The sequence below is a fragment of the Paramisgurnus dabryanus genome, chromosome 3, assembly GCF_030506205.2.
Source record: "Paramisgurnus dabryanus chromosome 3, PD_genome_1.1, whole genome shotgun sequence".
NCBI classification, from domain to species: Eukaryota; Metazoa; Chordata; class Actinopteri; order Cypriniformes; family Cobitidae; genus Paramisgurnus; species Paramisgurnus dabryanus.
In genome coordinates, this window is record NC_133339.1 from 46,614,786 (window position 1) to 46,637,488 (window position 22,703).

Sequence of the window (22,703 nt, forward strand, 5' to 3'; positions counted from 1 at the left end):
ATTATTTATCAGTGCAGTCCTAGCTGTGAAACAGCTTTGGGTCTTTTGTTGAAGTTTTTCATTTCAACTATGATATTGTGATACATTTAATCGAAACATGGTATCACTGTGAGCATTTTAATTCGAGAAGGTAAGCGATACCCACTCCTACTGTGCATTAGGGCTGTGATGGTTGTGTGTGGTGAAGTGCGACCCGCAGTGCGGAAGTGTGCTCTGTGGTGGTGTGCACCTCAAAAACTATAAAAAATATAAAGTAGACTCTCGCCAGGTGAGGTGTCTTCAAGTTTGTGTTTAAGCAAATGACCAGCAGACATGGAGTTAATGCGCTATTTGCAAGGGAAGGAAACTGAAATCAGTGATGACCCGCTGGATTTGGGGCGGAACAATCAAGCAAGATATTGGTCGTTTCTCAATCCGAAGGCTGCAGCCTATGGAGTTCGCATTTGTAAAATGCATAAAACCCATGGGTGGGCTCAGCTCGAGCACCCACCAAAATGGCCAAGCACAATTGCTTCACATTGACTTCACATTTCACGTCTAAATCCATGTGAAAAACGTGACCACGCTGCTTTCCTCCAGTTCAAAGCGCTTTGGCACTTCGGAGCGTCTTTCATTGCTAAGTAACCTAAGCATTGCTTGATGCTGTGATGAGCACTCACCGGCAGAGAAAGAATTCGGCACCTTCGAACATGCACGTTTGTTAAGAACTGTATATCTGATGCTTGTTTACATTTTTATATTTCAAAATATATGTACGCATTATATATAATACCTATATGCATCAATGTGCCCATGCACATACACGCATGCATGCACCCCCCACACACACAATCTATAACCACCGCAGTGAACTGGTGCGTTACCATTGCGGTGGTAAAAATTTTTTTTTTGAAGAAATTAGGAATGAATGCATAGATGTGCTTCTTAGAAGTCACTAGTTGTGTTACGATTACCCTTCAAATTGTTCGTAAAAGTCACATAATCATTCTTTAGTTGCAAAATCGCATACTAGGTCTATAACCTCCCAGAAACACCAAATACGTGCTTGAATATCATGCCGGAATTTATTCAATAAATAATAAAAAAAAAAATCGCTAGTGCAGGGGGTTGATATACGTAAACAAACAAACATTCAGGGCTCAACATAAAGGACTGCCCGGTGGCCCGGGGCAAGCGTGAGAGACGTTCGGGCCAGTAAAAAGTATTGTCACTTGCCCGATCGGGCCAGTGCTTTACCCTCAGTCACTAAAATATATTTTCATCAATGTATATAATTTAACATCTTGGAAGCAGACATTTACTTGGGTAAAACATGACAAAAGAAACTATGCAATCTTTTGCACAGTTTGCTGTCAGTTTACAGGAAAATGACGGCATTGAAAATTTAATTAAAAGTGTAAATCTATCACAGCTAATTAATGAGCCTACCAGGGTTAATGGCCAATCGTCATCACTTTTGGACTGGATTTTGGTCACCAATCCAGAACGAATAATCACATCGGGGGTAATGTCGGATTGTATGAGTGACCATTCCATTGTATACTGTGTATGGAAAATTAGAGTACCAAAATTACTGCCTAAATTTATAAAATTTAGGCAATGTAAAAGATTTAATTTAAACCACTTTAGAAATGACTTGCTCAATATACATTGGGATCGTATGTTATTAATTCCTTCAATTGAAGATGCCTGGGAATTTTTTTATTCTGAAGTAATGAATGTGATTGATAAACATGCTCCATATAAAATTCAAAGGGTTAAGGGAAGGACTCTGCCTTGGTTGAGCTCTGATTTACTGAGCCAGTATAAACTAAGAGATAAAGCATGGGATAAATATCATAACAGTAGACACCCTGATGACTGGGAGATCTATAGGTGCTTACGTAATGACTGCAAAACTAAGACTAGAAATGCTCAATCCAATTATTATAAAAATAGCCTGTCCCAAGAAACCAATAACCCAAGGCAATTTTGGAAAAAGCTAAATGCAGTTCTTAATCGCAACAACAAAAATCTGATTAAACAGATTTGTGTAAATGATGATTTTGTCTCTAAACCAGAAGAAATATCCCATATTTTTAATGAACATTTCTTAAATATTAGTCAGTCCCGACCAACACCGTATTGGAATGCAACTTACCAAAATGAAACACCCTTACATTCTTTTTATTTTAAATTGACTTCACCACAGGAAGTGCTTAAAGTTATACGTAGGTTGAAAACCGATACGAGTGCTGGGCCTGACGGCATTGAAGCAAAATTTATAAAATATGCTGATTATATTCTTATGTATCCCTTGGCAGAGCTCTTTAACTTGTCTCTGATAACCAATTCACTGCCATCTATCTGGAAATGTGCCAGAGTAACACCAGTGTTTAAAGGGGGGGATTCTACAGACATTAACAATTATAGACCTATCTCAATTATATGTGCTGTCCAAAAAATATTTGAAAAATTAATTTTTAATCAATTATCATTATATGTTAACAATAATAATATTCTATCTCCCTGTCAATCAGGGTTTAGACATAATTATTCAACAACAACAGCTTTACTTAATCTTACCAATGATATATATACAGGTTTTGATAAGCAAGAGTCTACTGGGGCAATTTTTATAGATTTCACTAAAGCTTTTGATACTGTTGACCATTATCTTTTGCTGGACAAGCTTTATTCAGTTGGTGCATCTAGAGATGTATTACTCTGGTTCAATTCATATCTACATTGTCGAAAACAATTTGTTACGATACAGGGTAAATCTTCAGAGACTAATATAATTACGAAAGGTGTTCCACAAGGCTCATCTTTGGGGCCCTTACTATTTTCAATTTATATAAATGATATGTCTAAAATAATAGAAAAATGTAAAATCCATTTATATGCTGACGACACTGTTATTTATAGCTCAAACAAAAATATATACAATATACAAGAGTCACTTCAGTTTGATTTTAATCAAATACAATCTTGGCTCACTCAGCATAATCTTATTTTAAATAATAAAAAATCTTTCAGTATGCTTTTTTCAAAGTGCTTGGATCTAAATTTGCAGAGCATGACCATATATTTATCAGATGGAAAACAACTTGAAAGTACAAACTCTTTTAAATATTTGGGGGTGTGGGTTGACCCAGAACTTACATTTAAACCACACATTGATTATATAACTAAAAAAGTTTATGCATGTCTCGGTCAGCTTTATAGATCAATCAATAGCTTTACACAACTGATTAGGAAAAGAATAGTACAGCAACTTATTCTGCCAATAATTGATTATGGGGATGTAATTTACCAAAATGCAACAGAGTCTGCCCTTAAACCTATAACTATATTAACTAACTCACTATGCAGATTTGTTTTAAAGTGTCATTACAATACTCATCACTGCTTAATGTATAATTCTCTTAATTGGCTGCAGCCGAAAGAAAGGAGAATATTCCATTGGCTAATTTTAATTTTTAAGTGCATTTATAATGATTTCCCTTATTATCTGAAACAATACCTGGTACCACATAGATCATCATATGCTCTCAGAAATTTAACATCTCCTTTCTTTCAAGTTCCCTCAGTTAAAAGAGAAACGGGAAAGAAGGCCTTTTGTTTTAAGGCTGCGTCAGACTGGAATAATTTGCCAGCTGCTCTTCGCTCTATAACGACACAAAAATTGTATAAATCTTCATTATATTTTTATTTAAATATGCCTTGTACTTGTTACTGATGTATTATATTATATTATATTATATTATATTATAAATGTCATGTTTTTTTTTTTTTTTTATGTCAAATTTTCACAAAGGATAGTGACTTAATGTTTATCTAATGTAAATGTATCTAATGTAAAATATAATGTCACCATTAAAAGGTGAGGATTCTGAGGGAACAGGGCTGGGGGACGTGTTAAGCAGGACAATTGTTATTCGTTTATTGTGTATGTGTTATTGTTATGAGTTTGTTGTATATTGTGGGACGTATTGTGATGTTGTATATGACACAGCTATCTCTGTGCTTTAGGACCCCCTCGAAAAAGAGATGGATCATCTCAAGGGGCTATCCTTAAATAAATAAATAAATAAATAAATAAATAAATAAAGTAAAGCAGAAAGGTTGGGAGCCTTTTTTCGTTGGAACAAGTCTGTTGTATATGTATACAATTATATTTGACTTTTGAATCATTATTCTTAAATATGTGACACTGACATTTTTTTTTATTGGGGCCAGTAAAAATTTTGGCAGGGCAAGTGAAAACCTGAACCACTTGCCCGACCGGGCCGGTATAAAAAAATATTTGCGTTGAGCCCTGAACATCCTTCGCCATTGTCTTATGGACTTATTAAAAAAGACTTTTAAGTCACACAACATTGGTTAATGAAAATTTTGCAATAGTTTTGTTAACCAACTTTTGTAATGAAAACAGGCTACTGATAGCAACATTCAATCCTTCTCACACTCTTCAACCACAGGCTGATCTGGCTGGCAACGCTTGTATGTTTTGATTGCCGTTCTGTGGCCAGCATTGCCAAGCATAATTCAAACAACACCGGAGAATAAAGGTCACCAGAACGTCCTGGTAAAAACTAAAGCTTTCTTTGTAACACCAGTGAGGGAGTGTACGTGTGTGGGGGGGCAGCCACAGTTACACAAATCAAGCAACAGGGGTGTGGACAGTCGGCACTAATGCAGGAAGCACAACAACATGTATAAAAGAAAATCAACAAGTTGAAAAGAGAACATACTGTATATTGGCTTGTGTAATGATTCAAAAACAAGTTTTAACATAAAAAGTATGAGGAATAATTTGTTAGTTTTGGCTTTTATGTGATATCAGCAATATTTTATGCTAAGTGAGGTTTCACTGTGGGTGGTGCTAGAGATATCTGGAGTATGACCACATAAATATCAACTCTTTATTAATTACATATCTTTTCTATACACCTATTTTACTCTTATGCTTAATTAGACATTCAACAAGATGCTAAAATAAATATTAGTTGGAAACATACCACAAAAAAAATAATTCCATAAATAATATGGAAATGTACCCTGCATATAAAACAAACAAAAACAAACAATGATAACGGCAAATACTTTCATGTAGGGCATTGGAGCATTGTTTATTGACTAATATTAGTATTGCATGATTGCATATGGAGTATGATCATTGTCTACAGTCTGTTTACATAACCATTTTTGACTGCTGAATTCATATTGACAGACACCGTCTTTAGAAAAACAGGGAAAAATTTAATACAATACAGGATTATCAAACATTTATGATGAGCGAGCGTCAGTTGAAATTCTGCTCATTATGTAGCAATAATTACAGCGTTTATACTTCACATTGTTATAAGGATTTTTGCACAATGAGCTGGACCTGGGCTTTGATATATTTCATTGCCTCTATGCCTGGCACACCCTATTACTCACTGGAGTGACAATATACAATATAATCAAGAAAATTCAACCGAATCAAACTGTGAAAGAAATGAATCTTAACTCCCAACTCCAGTTATTAATACGAGCCTGAAACATTGAACTGGCTTAAAGTCTAATGCTAATGCTAAGAGCGCTGCTGCACAATGATGATACCCGTCACTCCAGAAAAACACAGAGGTTGATTTGCATCTTCTCTGGCTGTGGTTCACTCCTGCTTTGTTTATTGTGTTCTTCCCACAGAACAACATGATTCCTGGCAACAGGTGGAGTGAACTAAACCAAATGCTCATGAGAAAGTGAAAATGGTCTGACACACTTTAAACTTAAAGCCCACATGATATTAAAATTAAACTTCTTTTCTTTTAGTATAAATGTGTTAGGCTTAAGAATAAATATAAACTGGTATCAAAACACTGACAAAATTCTTATACAGAAGATATAAGCATTCAAACCTACAGATGTGTAGATTTTTTTATGACATCAAACTACACTTTAGCTTCTCATCTAATTTCCTGTCCAATAAAATGCTCTTTAGATGCTGAAGCATCCCGCCCTCCAGGTTATAGTACGTCTTGGCTGGACTGTGCCATAAATGAAACGCTATAGATAATTTTTCAAGGTGGGTGGGTCTTATCGATAGTTCTGTTCTGACTTCCAGTTTCAGTTAACAGACTTCACCACATGAAACATGGCTGCACATTTCAAGGAACACTTCAGTGCCTTAAAAATAAAATCGGACGGTTTCATCGTACGGTCACGCGATTGCGCGTCTGGTCCGAACTTTACTTCCGGATTCTGTTTGTTTATTGGGCTAACTAGTTGCTAAACTGAACTCTTAAAGAAATACCTAACTCTTAAACAAATAACTAATGTTTTGGTTTCCCTAGGTAATCTACGTGTTGTTTATTTTGTTTTTTTATATAAATAAACTACTTGTTGTTATTTATTCTTAGCGGAGTTCCCCCGGAAGTTACGTGATACCACGAAAGCCGCTTGTTTATGTTGTTACTGCTGAAACCGTCTATATATGTGTATAGAAAAGGGGAGAATGTCTGTCTCCATAAAAGATGAAAAATGATGCTTGGTAAAAACATTTGATGCAATGAATTGATTGAAATGTTTTAAGTACCGTAGACTGTCAATAAACAGTGTGGATCCAGCATTAATGACGCATAACATCCTCTAATAAAGAAAAGGCTCTTTGTGTTTGTGCTGCAGACGGTAGCAGCATTTTTAAGTTTTAATGGCTCAAATTTAGACATAAAACTCATGGGAAAAATGTCTTTGTATAAATTCATTAATAGGAACGCTGAGTTATGTCGCCATACATCTCTAGGGAGTTTATTGGGACAAAAGCAGCCAGAGGGAATTCAGAAAACACAAAAGAAAAAACAGAACACACTATACACTTATCAAAAAAATCTTTTTGCACCTACATTTTTTAGTTTAATCAACTTGGATTTACAAGTAAGTTTTACTGTACTGACTAGTGATGAGTTGCTGTAACTTAAGATGTAAAATTAAGATGACAACTAAAGGAGGGCGCTTCAGTGGGTAGCACTGTTGTCTCACAGCAAGAAGGTCCCTGGTTCAAGTCCCGGCTAGGTCAGGTGGCCCTTCCGTGTGGAGTTTGCATGTTCTCCCCGTGTCAACTTGGGTTTAGTCCGGGTACTCCAGTTTCCTCCCACAGGCCAAAAACATGCAAGTTAGGTGTAGGGGTCGACCGATGTGGATTTTTTTAGTGCCAATGCCGATTTTTGTTTCATCAGTCTTAGCCGATGACCGATACAGGCTGACGATTTTCTTGAGCCGATATCACTTTACTACTACAAATATATACTGAGAGATGAGAAATAAAAACCTGCTTTGTCCAGCTATGATCAGCTATGATCGGCCGATGTCGATACACATACAACTCGCAAAAATCCGCCCGATATATCGGCCGGCCAATATATCGGTCTATCACTAGTTAGGTGAATAGGGGATACCAAATGGCCCCTTCCCCAACCTGTGTATGGATTAACCAGTTCTCGAAATTAATATAACCATAGATGCTGGAATGGCGTGAAAAATACATAAATAAATAAATAAAGACATAACTAAAGCAAATTTTGTTTATTGGGCTAACTAGTTGCTAAACTGAACTCTAAAACAAATACCTTGTCGAAAATAACTAATGTTTTGGTTTTCCTAGGTAATCTACGTGTTGTTTATTTTGTTTTTTTTTATAAATAAACTACTTGTTATTTATTTTTAGCGGAGTTAACCAGAAGTTACATGATACCACGAAAGCTGCTTGTTTATGTTGTTACTGCTGAAACAGTCTAAATATGTGTATAGAAAAGGGGAGAATGTCTGTCTCCATAAAAGATGAAAAAAGATGCTTGGTAACAACATTTGATGCAATTAATTGATCGAGATGTTTTAAGTACCGTAGACTGTCAATAAACTGCCGATACACATAAAACTCGCAAAAATCGGCCCGATATATCAGTCTATCACTAGTTAGGTGAATTGGGGATACCAAATGGCCCCTTCCCCAACCTTAACCAGTTCTCGAAATTAATATAACCATAGATGCTGGAATGGCGTGAAAAATACATAAATAAAGACATAACTAAAGCAAATTCAACTTGAAGTTATAGCAACTCATCACTTATCAAGATAGTTGAAATGACTTGTAAACCCTAGATTATCAAACTCTAAAATTTAAGTGCAAAAATATTTTTAATCCGAAAGGTGAAAACTGCAGGTGCGATCTGATACCTAAAAACATGCTTGGATGAAGTGTCCTGAAGTCACATCAGAAACTCATTGTTCAGATCTTCCACTTTGACCCTCTGTACATTGTGCAATAAAATTCACATTGTATCTGGATAGTATCTAGATATCTTAAACTAAACTGCATTGACGCTTCCAATAAATCTCCATTGTCATCTGCTCACACACCAGCAAAGGAGAAATGGCATAATCCAAAAAATAACTATGATTTATAATGTGGTAACATTTCCAGACCACCTCTGAACAGGGTGCTATCGTTCTGATCACAATCCTAAATGGCTGCTTTAACATCTGGCTACAGTGTCATTTCTGGCCAACCGTTTGTAGCCAAGCAACAAAGCGATCAAACTCAGTTAATTTTCAATGAAAAGTTAGAGATTCAAGGCAACACTTGTAGTCAAAAAAAGCATTTCGTTTCATGCAGTCACTTGTTAAATGTCGACTGCATTAACAGGCCGAGTTTCATTCAAACCTGTTTTAAAGTGACTTGCATTATTCACTACCACATTTTTAGTGCCATTTGTTCCTGCACTGGTATGGTGACAAGATAACAATCACAATCGAACACAAATGCCGACTAAACCTGCATGACCTTATCTTATCTGGCCATGACTTTTGTGAGGCGATGACACCTGCATCGTCCAATAAGATGCACGGTTCCTCAAGGTGTGGCTCATGCATTTCTGCATTGCTCAGCACTTCCACGGTACAAGCACGACTCAACGGCAGTAGTCGCAGGTATTTGAATGTATGATAATCCAATGAACGAGTGTAATCTGATGCTCTGCCATTACTAAGACTAAGAAATCCAATGCCACAATGCACCTTTAAAGAGACGAGAAAGTGACGTCACATATGTGTGGGCTGAAAGAGACACAAGAAACCAATGCTAGATCCTAAAAATGGGGGACACCTGAAATAAAAATGAAAGGATCTCCGTAACACTGACACCTGACCTCGTAGCTGAAGGAAGGGGGGGTTCATGTGTGTCAATCTGTCCGTGACTCTCAAGACTATCCGATGTCAGCTCATCCACCTGAAGTCGGCTCTGGTTTCAGCCCAGCTGAGCACTCAGAACTCAAGAGGCTCGACTGGCTGAAAATCAGGCAGTGATGTGGAACCTAAGGACCGTGCTTGGACGTTATCTGCCTAAACAGAGGCAGTTTCTGCTCTTATCGCCTACGGATAGGAAGGGCATTGTGTTAACAACCTCTAAGGCAATGTCCAAATGTTACGGCCCTCCAAAGAGTAGGTCAAGGAAAGGTCATCTATGCTACAGCACTTAAATGCGATGAAAAGAAAATCCATCACTTTGAAGCATGAAGAATATTGTTTAGTGTTCACAAACACACCCTCACGTGGAAAAAGCTGCGTTACTAAAAAATTCCAAGGTAGGCAACCAGTCAATCATTTACTGTAAGTAAATCCATTGCTGAAAATCCAAGTAGTCCGGCTTTACTCGGAAAAGGCTGCACTTCAATAAAAGTGAAAGAGCAAATAATATAAAGGCGCAAATTCATGGAAATAAATAGGGAGTTCAAAGATCATAAGAGGACAACGATAGCACGACAAAAGTAATGTATTCTGTACATATAATTCTATAATAAATTTTGCTGTGGAGCTCAGATTTCAGTCACAGTTTTTGGCTCTAGGGCTGTGACGGTTGTCATAACCACCGCAGCACCATCGCAGTGGTAGATATTCCCTCTTGGTCACTCAAGTTTGCAAAAAAGTATCAATCTGCAATCATCGGAACGTGTTTTTAGCGCAACTGGAAACATTATAACCCTCACTTAAACTGTTTGTTGTTTCATGGTTGGAAGTGCTACAATTAACACACACATAGGGGCCGATCCCATTGGTGCTCCGAGGCTTGGATTGAGCACCCACTGAAATGGCCAAGCACATATGCTCAATTGCTTCACATTTCCCATCTAAAACCACGTGGAAAAAGCGATTGGGTGCTCCAAGTAAACTAAGCATTGGGTGCTCCATAGCGTCTGTCATTGCTAAATAAACTAAGAATTGCTTGACATTGTGATGAGCACCCACCGATGTAAAAAGAAATTGGCGCCTATGAACATGCATTTTTATTTATGAAATGTACATATGTTTCTCATTTACATTTGTATATTTTAAAACATATGTATGCATAATATATAAGCCTATATGGATCAGTGATCGCATGCACATACGCTTCCACACACATACATTACACACACATTCAATAGCCACCGTGGTGGTAAAATACTGCCACAGTCACGGGCATTATTGACTCAAAAAATATGAGAAACATTTCCAGCTTTCTTATAAAATGCAATAAGCACATATGTTTCACCATAGCATTGCACTGATCATGCGTAGGTAGAATGGCTGCAATGCATTTTGTCATTTGCTCATTGCTGCAGTCGGTGCATGCATTTCTGTGCATAAGGGCTGCTCCACACAGAACATGTGATTGCATTCCACTGTGCTGATTTTCAATGTTTATCTATTCACAAAAGGGACAAATAAATTTTCTCGACCCCCACGCCTGAATCTCGTTTGTTTTTTAACATGTCACGCATGACTGCAAAACATCAATGACAGTTTCGGAACAATCAGAAGTATCCGGGAATGGGGCAGGCATGTTTACAATAGCACCTAGCCAAATAGCCAGGGCAAACAGTAGATTTTAATTCTCTTCGGCTATTTCGTTTTCCGTTGATGTTCGTGCATGTCTCATTAAATGGCATCTGAAGACCCCTACGAGCTCCTCTGTTCTGTTCCGGCTCCGTAACTCACAGCTGAGCGGCACGTTTTTGAGCGCCCTGTGAACCTCTCCTTACTGTGTTTTTATGACACATATCAACATAGATTACAACTCACTGGTATCTTTAACACGATGGAGATAATTATGATAATTAAAGATTATAAGACTATTTGTTTCTCTGTATTTATTGCTAATGACAACCAAACTGCAGCGTTTGCTTAGCATAAAATCTTATCAATGACGTGTTCTAAACAAATTTTTGCAGATGTCATTTATGAACTCTATAAGCTCTTTGTCTTTGTGAACCCAGAGTGCATACGGCGCTCATTTTAATATCTCGGCACTATGGGAGGAGTAAATGGAAAAAGTGTCCATGCAGTTCTCAATAAAAAAAGACAGCGGGTACATTAACTGTGACTCACCCAGTTCTCTGGACACTGGAGATACGGCTGCGTTCTCTCCGATCTTAGATACGGCATCAAAGTACTGCTTTCCAGCCAGGGCCATGGCTGCAAGACAGGGATAAGAACATATAAGATATGGCAAGGTGCAGTATTATGTCAATACGATCAGTTAATTTGCCTTGAAATTATATGAACAACACTTTTTATGACATTTAACAATAACACTATATATCACAATCCGATATGTAGACACATAACGTAATATATCTCATCCCTGTTACAGACAGCAAATGTAAAAACATCAAACTGGGATATTGAACATGTAAATCTGAATTATGCTGCATGCCAAAATATGGAAATGTGCTGCTCACCTGAAACGGCTTTCTCATAGCTCTTTCCCAGGTTTATGAGGTTACGTAACCCCGGGTTGAACTGTTCCATAACATTCTGAGAAAAGGAAAAGGTTAAAATGTTGGTATTAGGGAGATGTGCATAGACCGAGACATAATGATCAAATTCTTTGGTTTCATAAATGTGCATATAATAAGTTACATTAATGAGCTGCTGAAGAAAAATGGACACAAGATTCAAAAGCCTCTTTCACACAGTAATTTGGATAAATTACCATGAATTTACCAGAATGACTTTACATTAAATCCAAAAAGTATTTTTTCTTACTAATCTTTTTCTTACTGGTCAAAAATTCGATCTTTTAACTGGTCTTTTCACCAGTAAGATATCATTCACACATCAGTACCAAAATACCAGTAAACTGAGTGAGAAAGCGAAAGTTAGCTCTAAACTGCCGAAAGGCGAGCTCAGTGTTGTACAGTATTTGTAAACAATGGCGGTTATGACTTCATATCCACGGTTCGTATTGTGTTATTTTCACTTTTGTGGAAAATGCTGACAGTTGCGCAGTTGCTCATGACCAAACAACACTGCATTAGGTGACCAAACTGAACTGGGAAAGAGTCACAACCTGCTTCTCAAACAGCAGTAATGTTTACACAAAGTGTTGAAGGACGTGGGCAATTCGGCAAAAAGATGCAGGGTTTCCCGTAGCATTTCGCAGTTTGGGTGGTCCGCCTAAGCTGGGAAACCCTACCGCCTTAACTAGGTCGTCCAAAAAAAGGCACAAAAGGCAGTCAAGTGCATCTCGGAAAATAGCGCTGACGCGCTTAACACCGCGAGCGGGCACGCACGCCACACGGCCGAAATGAGAAAGACGTGGTCCGGACCGTCACTGTCTGGAGGATAACTAGCCAGTTTATAAAACATCTCGGAGAATAGTGCGGACGCGCTTCACACGTACGCTGGTGATTTTGTTGTTTGAGCAACCTGCTAGCTAGGTTTTACGTGCCTGTTGATTAGATATAATTGTTGAGCGCTCTGCTCACGTTATTTATGTGCATTATTTAGATGCTACAGTAGTTACACTCCTTTAAGATAATGTAATTTATAGTGGGAAACAATTTTTGCGCTATCTATCATCGTTCGCCAGACGTTTGTGTTTATTAACCCTTTAGTTTCACTTCATCACGCAGCTATTCCCGTTAAAGGTAAAAATATTTAATTCATTAATAATCTAGTATGTGTTCATTTTCTGTCATAGTTTCTTCAAAATTAAGTTTTATTTGAGTGTTTTAAATAAAAATATTACAATTTTCATCATAACGCGTACGCCCCGCCCCTTTGATTGCCACCCCCCCCCAACCCTACCACATTTTCTGTGGGAAATCCTGAGATGGTAAACGGTTTTAAACAACTTTGGTAAAGAGATTATAAAGAAAATTAACTTAAGGTGTGCTCAACTTTTCCGACCTGGCATTTCTGACATCGTCTGTTCTAAATGGCGGTAATCCTTATTTTCCCTGTTCACAGCTAGCACTTACCAGTAAATTACTGGTAATCTTATAACCTCTCTTACTGGTAAACTGGCAGAACTGATTTACTAGAAAGCTTCTGTTAACACATGATCTGTTAACTGCAATTTACCTGTAATTTACCAGTGAAGAATGTATGTCTGAAAGGGACTAATGACGTCTGTCTGATGAGTCAACAGACTATCACTGATGGAATTTAAAAAAACATCCTTTATGGACAACCCTGAACAGTACAGCGTGTTATAATTGTACCTAAAGAGATGGTTTAAGTGTCTTATTTCAGTTCAGTATGTTGTAAATACCATTGTATTTTAATGTACCACGTTATCACCATCTAATTCCATCACCATAGCACCAATCAAAGCAAGTCATTTTGTAAACAGCTGTTGGCAAACCACTTCAAGGTTTGGTGTTGAAATCTGACAGTATCCCTTGGATCAGAGCAAAGGGACTCATGTATTTATAAAGTGTAGAGCAGTGATTTTCAACCCTGGTCCTCGAGGACCCCCTTCCAGAAAGTTTTAGATGTCTCCTTTTTTAAAACACCTGAACCAACTCATCAGCCTCCTTCCAGAATGTCTCCCTAACAAGCTAATATGTTAAATCAGGTGTGTTAATTAAGAAGACATCTAAAATATTCTGGAAGGGGGTCCTCGAGGACCAGGGTTGAAGAACACTGGTGTAGAATATATGTGTACATTAGTTTGCTTGTTTAATATGTCATACCAAAATGAAACTTTACTTCTAATACTGTAAAGAAAGCACTATTACACATAACAATTCAATAATTTTCATAAACAGTGGGAACACCAGTTTCCATATTGATCAGTTCTAATTAAATTACTTGCACACAATGCACAGGAAACCCTTACTAAAAAAGCATACCCAAAAATCTGATTTATATTGCTCTGCACCCTAAAGCCCAGAGTATAATCTTTTTTATGTGTACATGAATGTACGAACGCAGAGCCTTGCCCAGTGTAATTGACACACATATGTACCCAGACGTCCGACGCATGCAGACTATGTCAACATCTCCTGAGCTTCTCTCAGCTTTAAGCGCATGCGCAACCTACGCCACAATGTATGCAAGGTTTCAAAAAACTGGGGGGTACAGTACACGGTGACTCTTTTGATGACGAAAATTGTATCACACGCACTGCATGCTGACCCTTGGACCATACTTCAGCATTTAAACATAGGTGCTTAAAAGGTTCTTCACAGTCATGCAATAGAAGAAACATTTTTGGTCCCTCAATCAAAGTCTCTTAGGAGAACCTTTTCCTTTATGCCTTTTTATAATCTACAAGCACAAAAAAAAAATTTGCTTTATAGATAGGGTTGCAAAGGGCTGGAACGTTTCAGCTAAATTTCCGGAAACTTACCACTGGAACTTAATGTGTAGAATTTTGGAAATATTCAAAATTGGAAAATTTACAGGAATTTATGAGAATTTACAAGAAATTATGGGAATTACAAATTGAAAGAAATTTATATAAATAAACTATTTCATATACAAACAAATAAATATTTTGTTTGGTCATAAGCAGACATGCATGCAAGGTAATACAAATTTCAAAATGACGTCTTGACTGATTAATTGTAATTAGAACTTTAATTGATTCTTTCATTGAGTAACACAAAAAATTTTTTTTTTAATATTTATTATTATAAGAGTGCTAGCTTGCATTTAGATATACAATTTACTGGCTAGCTAGCTGTATAAACACATTATTTGCTAGTTACACTTATCAAATGTGGCTTCTGTGGTAGCCAAGACCTGGAAAATGTAGGTATCATTTTAGACATTACTTTTAATTAGCTTACCTAAATTTTTTCTCAGTCAGTGTATTTGCAATTACTATGTTATAACATTTTTGCACACTAGCTTACACACAGCACAAGGAAGTTTTAAACAAATGTATGTAATTAACGCAGGGTTTCCCGCAGCACTTTTCAGTTCGGGCGGCCCACCTAAGCTGGGATACCCTACAACCTTAACAAGGTTGTCCAAAAAAAAATTCGCTGCACAAAAGGCAGTCAAGTGCATCTCGGAGAATAGCGTGGACGCGCTTTACATTGCGAGCGGGCACGCGCCACATGGCCGAAATGAGAGAAAGACATGGTCCGTCAATATCTGGAGGATAACTAGCCTGTTGATAAAACAATTAATTTATTAATAATCAATAATGTCATAGTTTCTTCAAAAATAGAGTTTTATTTGAGTGTTTTAAATAAAAATATTTTCATCATGATGCGTACGCCCCGCCCCGTTGATTGCCACGCCCCCGGCCCGCCCACCCGCACAACCCTACCACCTTAACTAACAATTTTTCTGCAGGAAACCCTGTAACGTGAATACATGGATGGACATTTTGACATTATTTTGTGTGCAAGATTCAAGAAATAATCTATGCATCTTCTGAAAGAAATCAGGTACATGCAGGAAGTGTGGCCTCAATGGCCCATTAATAAGCAATGTGCTCTGTGCATGTGGCTGAAGAATGTGCATGGTAGAAATTCAACTGATTTTGCATTCATCTTGTTATTTTAAACAAAATTACGCTGCAAGATTTTACATTTAAGTTCCCTGTTATAGGCAACTCTGCAAATTCCCAGTTAATTCCCATGGAAAGTTTCAAGCCTTAAAAAACCCTATTTATAGAACAGTACTTTCCCAACTCTGGTCCTCACAGAATGTTTTAGAGGTCTCCCTATTTAAAACACCAGACATATTATCCATTCTGGAAGGAGGCTGATGAGATGAATCAGGTGTTTAAAATAAGAAAACATCCAAAACTTTCTTAGAGGGGGTACGCAAGGACCAGAATTGGGAAGCACAGTCATAGAAGAAGCATTTTGGCTAAACGGTTCTATAAAGAGCCTTTCATTATTGAAGAACCATTCTGTTGCATAAGGTTCATGTTCTTTGTCGTGAAAATGGTTCTTTAGATTAGAAACATGGTTCCATAGGAACCAAAAGTGGTTCTTCTATGGAAGAATTCTTCACCATCGAGCTACAGAGTCACTGTCAAAAAGTGTCCAGAATGCCAAAATTTTTAAATTCACATGCTTAGCTCTCTGTGTCTGTATTCACAACCACCATGAAAAGTTTCATGATTCATTTGAATGAGTTTGGACTAGCAGATGAGAACAGGAAACTCTACCAAGCATAAGCTGTTTGTGTTCCAATAGTTGCCTACACATTACACAACACTTCTTCCCAGGTTTCTTTTCTCTGCACTTTGAACTTTAAAGGAGAAGAAGCTGCGATTTAAATGAGTCACTGGGTTTGGTTATATTTACTGTGTTTACATGTGCTTAACGCTTACTAATTCTTCATTCATGAAGTCAACCCACTCCTCCTCTCCACTCCCCAACACGTAATGAAACATCTGAGACTGTAATAAAAGTACAGGAGTGACGTCCTTATGGACAGATAGGGTGTGGGAACAGGTCTTTCTCAATAAACCTTCTCCCATTGAAAGTAACTACTGTATATTGAACAATTGGGTTGTTGGATTTAACAAAAATAGGAAACTACATTATTCGTGTCTGTCTATAATGTATTATTACACATTACAGTAATGAAAATTAAGGGCAGATGAATGCACTTAAATGACATGAAAATCCTTCATTTCTTTATGCAAAATATTTTCATCTCGTTTCTTTTGATACTGTTGAAACGTGTCATAATTTCCAGTCCGTCTGCTGCTACTTTAGATAGATAATAACTTTTGGATGTGCTAATATTAGGTATTGTTGGAAGTTTTAAAGAAATAAAACATTTGATGTACAGTAGGGTTTTGTCACTGTAAAATACTTTCCCATAAGGCAAAAGAAATAAACGTATCAATAGACATATCTGAGTGTTTTAATCTGCGATTTAAAAATCTGAATCATTTGGGTGCGTCAAAAATTAATGTAACGTTACTGTGGTAAGGACCCACCCGTGTCTCTCGATGAATAACCTGGTTAAGGTGAACTGAGTTTTTCACCTTTACCACATTAAACATTATCAACTAACCCCAATCCATTACATTTACCCCACATGAAAGTTTCCTGAACAGGTCAGAAGTTTTTCAACCAGCAACGACGAGATAAAGATGAAAACTCACAAATGTCGATGTTATTTTTTGGTACATCGCCACATATTTGGAGGTCTCTTGTTTTTTCCGTACATGTTGAACTCAACAGGTGAATAACAGTACTGTTTTATGTCTTAAACTGTAATTTCTCTCACCTTGTAAGTGCTCTCGGTCAGTTTATTCACCTCCTCCGGGTCGCGCGACATTCTTTAGGTCCTCGCGCGCGCACTCAGGTCAGTTATATTCGTCAACAATCTCCGACTGATTGATTATTCCAAAAGAGCTCGCCCAGGACAGCACGGTTATCGCCTCCGGTATATCCTCATAGCACGACTGCCGGTCTGTTCGATAAATATGGGCTAGATTTAGAAAGTGACGCCGGTGTTACTCAATAACGGGTAGGTGGAGTTGAGCTCGGTGCAGCTTTGCTTTCAAACTTATGAGTGCGCGTGTGTGCGCGGCGCGCGTGTGACGGGCGGGAGAGGTAGGTGAGGTGTGGGGATGTCACGCGGTCAGGGATGACAGGTGAATTTAGGCAGAAAGAGGATATATGTCGCCATCTGCTGTTTGTTGTCAGAAACTTTGATGAAAAACTTTTAAAGGGGACATATTATGAAAATCTGACTTTTTTCATGTGTGTTTAAGTGCTATAATTGGTCAATTGCTAAGCCCCGCCCCCCTTAAATACCGGCGCTTCCACCTCGGACAAACAAACGGTTGCTAGCTGTTTTAGAACGAGAACTGTCAGTATGAAAACTTTGTCGCAGGATGTTTTTGATGTAATTTGGACACATCATTTAAGTGGGACTTAAATATGACACAGATGGATATTAATATAAAGATTTTAATATGGGAAACAAGATTAATCTGGAACCGAGGGTTTACAGATCACAATGCAAGCGGGTGAAGCCTCATGTTACGGTCGTCACGATCGCAGATGACATCAGGATTAACCCTGTACGTGTACCACAGGGTAAGGTTAACTTTATTTACATTTAACCAGTTTAATATGGAGATGCACTGAAGTTTAGCTAACATTAGCACAAGCTATCTAACTTACCAGAGGCAGAGTTTGTATTAGTATATAATGATTGCGATTAAATAAGTTTTGGTGACATTAGTACAGATAAAAACTTTTTTCCTGTTACTTACCTTAAAACAGAAGTATACATCCTTGTTGATCTGGAAATTGTTTGGGTTTAGAGAATAGAATAAAATATATTTTATTGCCTGTCATCCTAAGATACCTGGGACAGTGTTATAAGTACCCCAGGCACATTGTTTTGCCATTTTGGCAACAAACACAATAAAATCGATGTAAGCTTTTGATTTTACAATGCTTTTCTATGGCGCTAAAAAACCTGCAGTTGTCAGAGTTTCTGTCCCAGTGCAACTAATACTCAACTGCCATTGGCTCTTCTGCATTCGAGGGGTGGTGCTTAGCGTAAGTAATTTGGGTCCCCAGTACTTCAAGTTCTATCAACCTAAAAAATGTGAAAAGATCAACCCAAGTAACTTAGTTTTGGTAAACCATTATCTGCAAACGTGAAAAAATGGGTAATTGAAATTTGGTTCCCCTTGTGATGTCAGAAGGGGATCTTATTATAATAATACCGCCCCTTAATCTGCACTATCCAACCATGGCACTGCCATTTAGTTCAGAGATCAGCTTATTTGCATTTTAAAGGACACACGCAAAAACGGCACATTTTTGCTTACACTTACAAAGTGGAAATTTTAACTTACTATAATAATTCATCTATATGGTATTTTGAGCTTGTGAAATATCCCATTTAAATTAAACGTATGGCCTATAATTTATTCATAAAATGTATAGCAGCACTATCTGTAATAAATAATTATCTTAAAAATGGCATAAATAAATGCCAATTGGATTTTCGAGTAGAATTAAAATTCTTTGGAGAAATCTGCAAATCAAAATTCTTTGCTGGAAGAATGTCTATAGAGAATGTGATATCTTAAATTAACATTTTCACTACTGAAAATTGATTTTGGCTTCTAAAAACGTATGCAAATTACACTCGTTAAGAAAACTTTAATCACAAATCCAACCTTGGAAACTCAGCTGCCCGAAATTTAGCCATTTTAAGTAACTTTTGAATGTTTGGGATAATGAAAAATGTCATAAATTATCTAAAGATGAAAAAATTCTGCTGAATGCACATCCCTGTGCCCCATATGTGATTTTAACAAATACAAAACATTATGAATTTGGCAAATGCTTTTATCCAAATCGACTTGCATTCAATGTAGGCCTATATAATTTTATTGTATTAAAACATTTAAGTGTTTCTAAACCAGCAGCTGTCATAATAATACTATAAAAAAATAAAAGTTTTTATTGGAGATTATCACATACTCGTGTATAATAAACTTCACTTATCAACTTTGTGTGTTTTATTACAAATAGTAGCTGATAGTAGACAGAGGCGTCATGCCCATTCAAACTGCATAAGGCCAAATGTATTTTGCATGCAACCTCCACATCGAAGAAGCGTATATTAATCTGTTACTTGTCTTTTAATCTGTTTAACAGGCACAATATGATCGGTTTTGTGCTTCACCCTTGTCACTTTTCAGAGTTTTTTTTATCATACTTTCGTTCAGGTGTGGGATGGTGCATTTTATTATTTGAAGAATGAAATGCATTGAACATTACAATCAATCACGTGTCTGTTGTTTTTGTCATGTTCGTTGTTTATATACCTTATCCATTAAAACTACATTCAATTTTTTATTTTGAACATAACACGGTTGTTGTGCAAATGCAATAAAGGGGACATATCATAAAAATCTAACTTTTTCCATGTTTAAAGCAACACTGAAGAGTTTTTGCTCTTTGCTCCACCTACAGGTTGGAAGTGAAATTGTCCATTACCACTGTTGTAAATAATTTAGCCTGCTGTAGCAAAGCTGGCTCTGATTGGATTGTAGGTCTGCCTTAAAGCAAGTTCACCTGAACTACAGGACCACGACCCGGTGGTTGGAAACGTCTTTAGTGCGGTTTTGTCCTATAGAGGGCTGCAAAGCGAATGTAAAAAACAAACTATATAATTGGGTCCCTAGTTCTTCTTTCAACCTAGAAAATGTGAAAAAAATCAACCCAGTAACTTTTTGGTAAACCACGTGAAAAGTAATAATAAGTAATTGGAATTTGGTTCCCCTTGTGATGTCAGAAGGGGATCTTATTATAATAATACCACCCCTTAATCTGCACTATCCAACCATGGCAGTGCCATTTAGTGCTGAGATCAGCTCATTTGCATTTTAAAGTACACACCCAAAACCGGCACATTTTTGCTCACACCTACAAAGTTGCAATTTTATCATGCTATAATAAATTATATGATATTTTGAGCTAACACTTTACATATGTACTTTGGGGACACCCGAGATCTATTTTACACCTTAAAAAGGTCTTGTAAAATTTAATAGCACAGTAGGCTTTATGCCCAGCTGCACTACTTCCTGAACTTCAGCAAGCTCCTTGTTTCCTGTCTGCCATTATTGGACAAACTGATGAATCCAGGTGTGCCTGACCTCAGTAGTCACAACAACAATAATCAGGCACACCTGGATTAATCAGTTTGTCCAATAATGGCAGACAGGAAACAAGGAGCTGGCTGAAGTTCAGGAAGTAGTGCAGCTGGGCATAAAGCCTATTAAGCAACATTAAACAGTCATTAAACAGAACTTAAATAATCATAAATGCCATTTCAGATCTTCTCACATTTAATTCACACATTTAATCAAAACATTTATTATGGTGGTTTCTATATGAATGCAGGGGGGGGGGGTCAGCTTGTTAGAATTGTAAATGGGAGTGTGCACGTTTCTGTAAGCTGTACACACTGTGCCCCCTTTAAAAAAATGGTGCTCGAGATGACGTCCCTGATAATAGACAACTTGAATTAACAAGTATGTGAATGCAAATGGCTGCGATTCCATTGCCTTCCACAAGATGTTGCCCAAATACCGATTTTAATAAAAACAACAGCGCACGTAGACAAGCAAAAGAATACGCATTGATGCCAGTAGGGATTATGAAATGATTTTCATCTCACTCTCATGCTGTTCGTCAGTTCAAACGTGTATATGTAAATAGACAAAAAATGAAAAACAGAACCAAAATGAAACTGTTATTTCGGAGATGTCTATTGGATATCTACGTTTGAGATGTATTCTTTTGTGTTTGCTCATCTGCAAAACGTCTCTGAGACGTCTCTGAAATGTCATATAAGCATTTTAAAGAATGTAAAACTGCTTTTTCCAAGATATTTAAAAGATGTTTTTACACACAGCAGATGTATTCCAGATCTCCAGATTTTTAGCAGACATCTTACAGACGTACCTTTCTATCTGGGTAGATGTTAAGCTAAACGCTGCAATGCTTCATAAAACCATGGCCTGCGTGTATTTTTGCATAATCATGGTAACAGATGTTGTGCTGTGTTGTGTGTAGAATATTTAGGCATTTTTTTTCTATCGTCAGTAACCATGAATACACTAAAATGAGTTACTGGAATCATATGAAAAGGATTGAATGACTCCTTTTGACGACAGTTCTGTGCAGATCAAGGATGCACAATGCTAAAGTGTTTTATTTTTTATAATGGAATTGATAAATCAAAGCCCTGCATTATGCAAATGTTATATTTCACAGAAACATGCCTTGTTTCAGAAAATATTATTCATGTCCATATTTGTCCACAATGTTCATCCATCTACCTAATGAGGTTACATACAAGTTGCTTTAATGCATCCTGTTCATGATTTTGATGTGGACCATGTTTTTATTCTGTAAACAACATTTAGCAAAGCTTTTATTAGGCTGTTTATAAATGTTTAAACAAGGCAAGAAATGAATGCATTAGAAACAGATTAAAAAGGGATGTTTTATATCTGATCCATTTGATCCAGACTTTAATGGCAAAAATTTGAGCTGAAACGAAACATCCAATCAAAGCTTCAGTCCATCATGATGCACTAGAGAATAGACAGAGGGCTCATGCGCGCTCATTTCATTGTTTTCTGGAACAACAGAACGTGCGTTGTGCTTTTCTCTCTCATAAGACGCCAAAAGCTCTGTAAGCTCTTACAAGCTAAATTGTATGTTGCACAGTTTGTTGAATCCTGATCAGAAACGGATCTTCGCAGCTTGTGATAGATCTATAGTCTATGAATTATCTGTGCAAATCTTCTTTCATAAGAACCTGTCAAAAGATCGTATTTCACCACTAAATCTCATGAAAAAAATATTATGTTCAACATAGAGTAGAGGTCTTCACGAGTCCACTTAGATCCGAAAACCAGAGGTCCCGCTCGGCTTTCAAGT

The 22,703-nt window shown here is 37.2% G+C and overlaps 1 protein-coding gene across 1 annotated transcript in view; it reads right to left on the reverse strand.

Annotated features, from left to right (window-relative positions):
- baiap2l1b (BAR/IMD domain containing adaptor protein 2 like 1b) overlaps positions 1–17,782 on the reverse strand; it is a 57,365-nt gene extending 39,583 nt beyond the window's left edge. The window contains exons 1-3 of the mRNA XM_065290064.2: positions 17,503–17,782; positions 11,745–11,820; positions 11,392–11,478 (exon numbers count right to left, since the gene is read on the reverse strand). Of these exons, the coding sequence (XP_065146136.2) occupies positions 11,392–11,478; positions 11,745–11,820; positions 17,503–17,553 (214 nt within the window). The 5' untranslated portion in view covers positions 17,554–17,782. The remainder of the gene's footprint in view (positions 1–11,391; positions 11,479–11,744; positions 11,821–17,502) is intronic.
- Between the last annotated feature and the right edge of the window lie 4,921 nt (positions 17,783–22,703).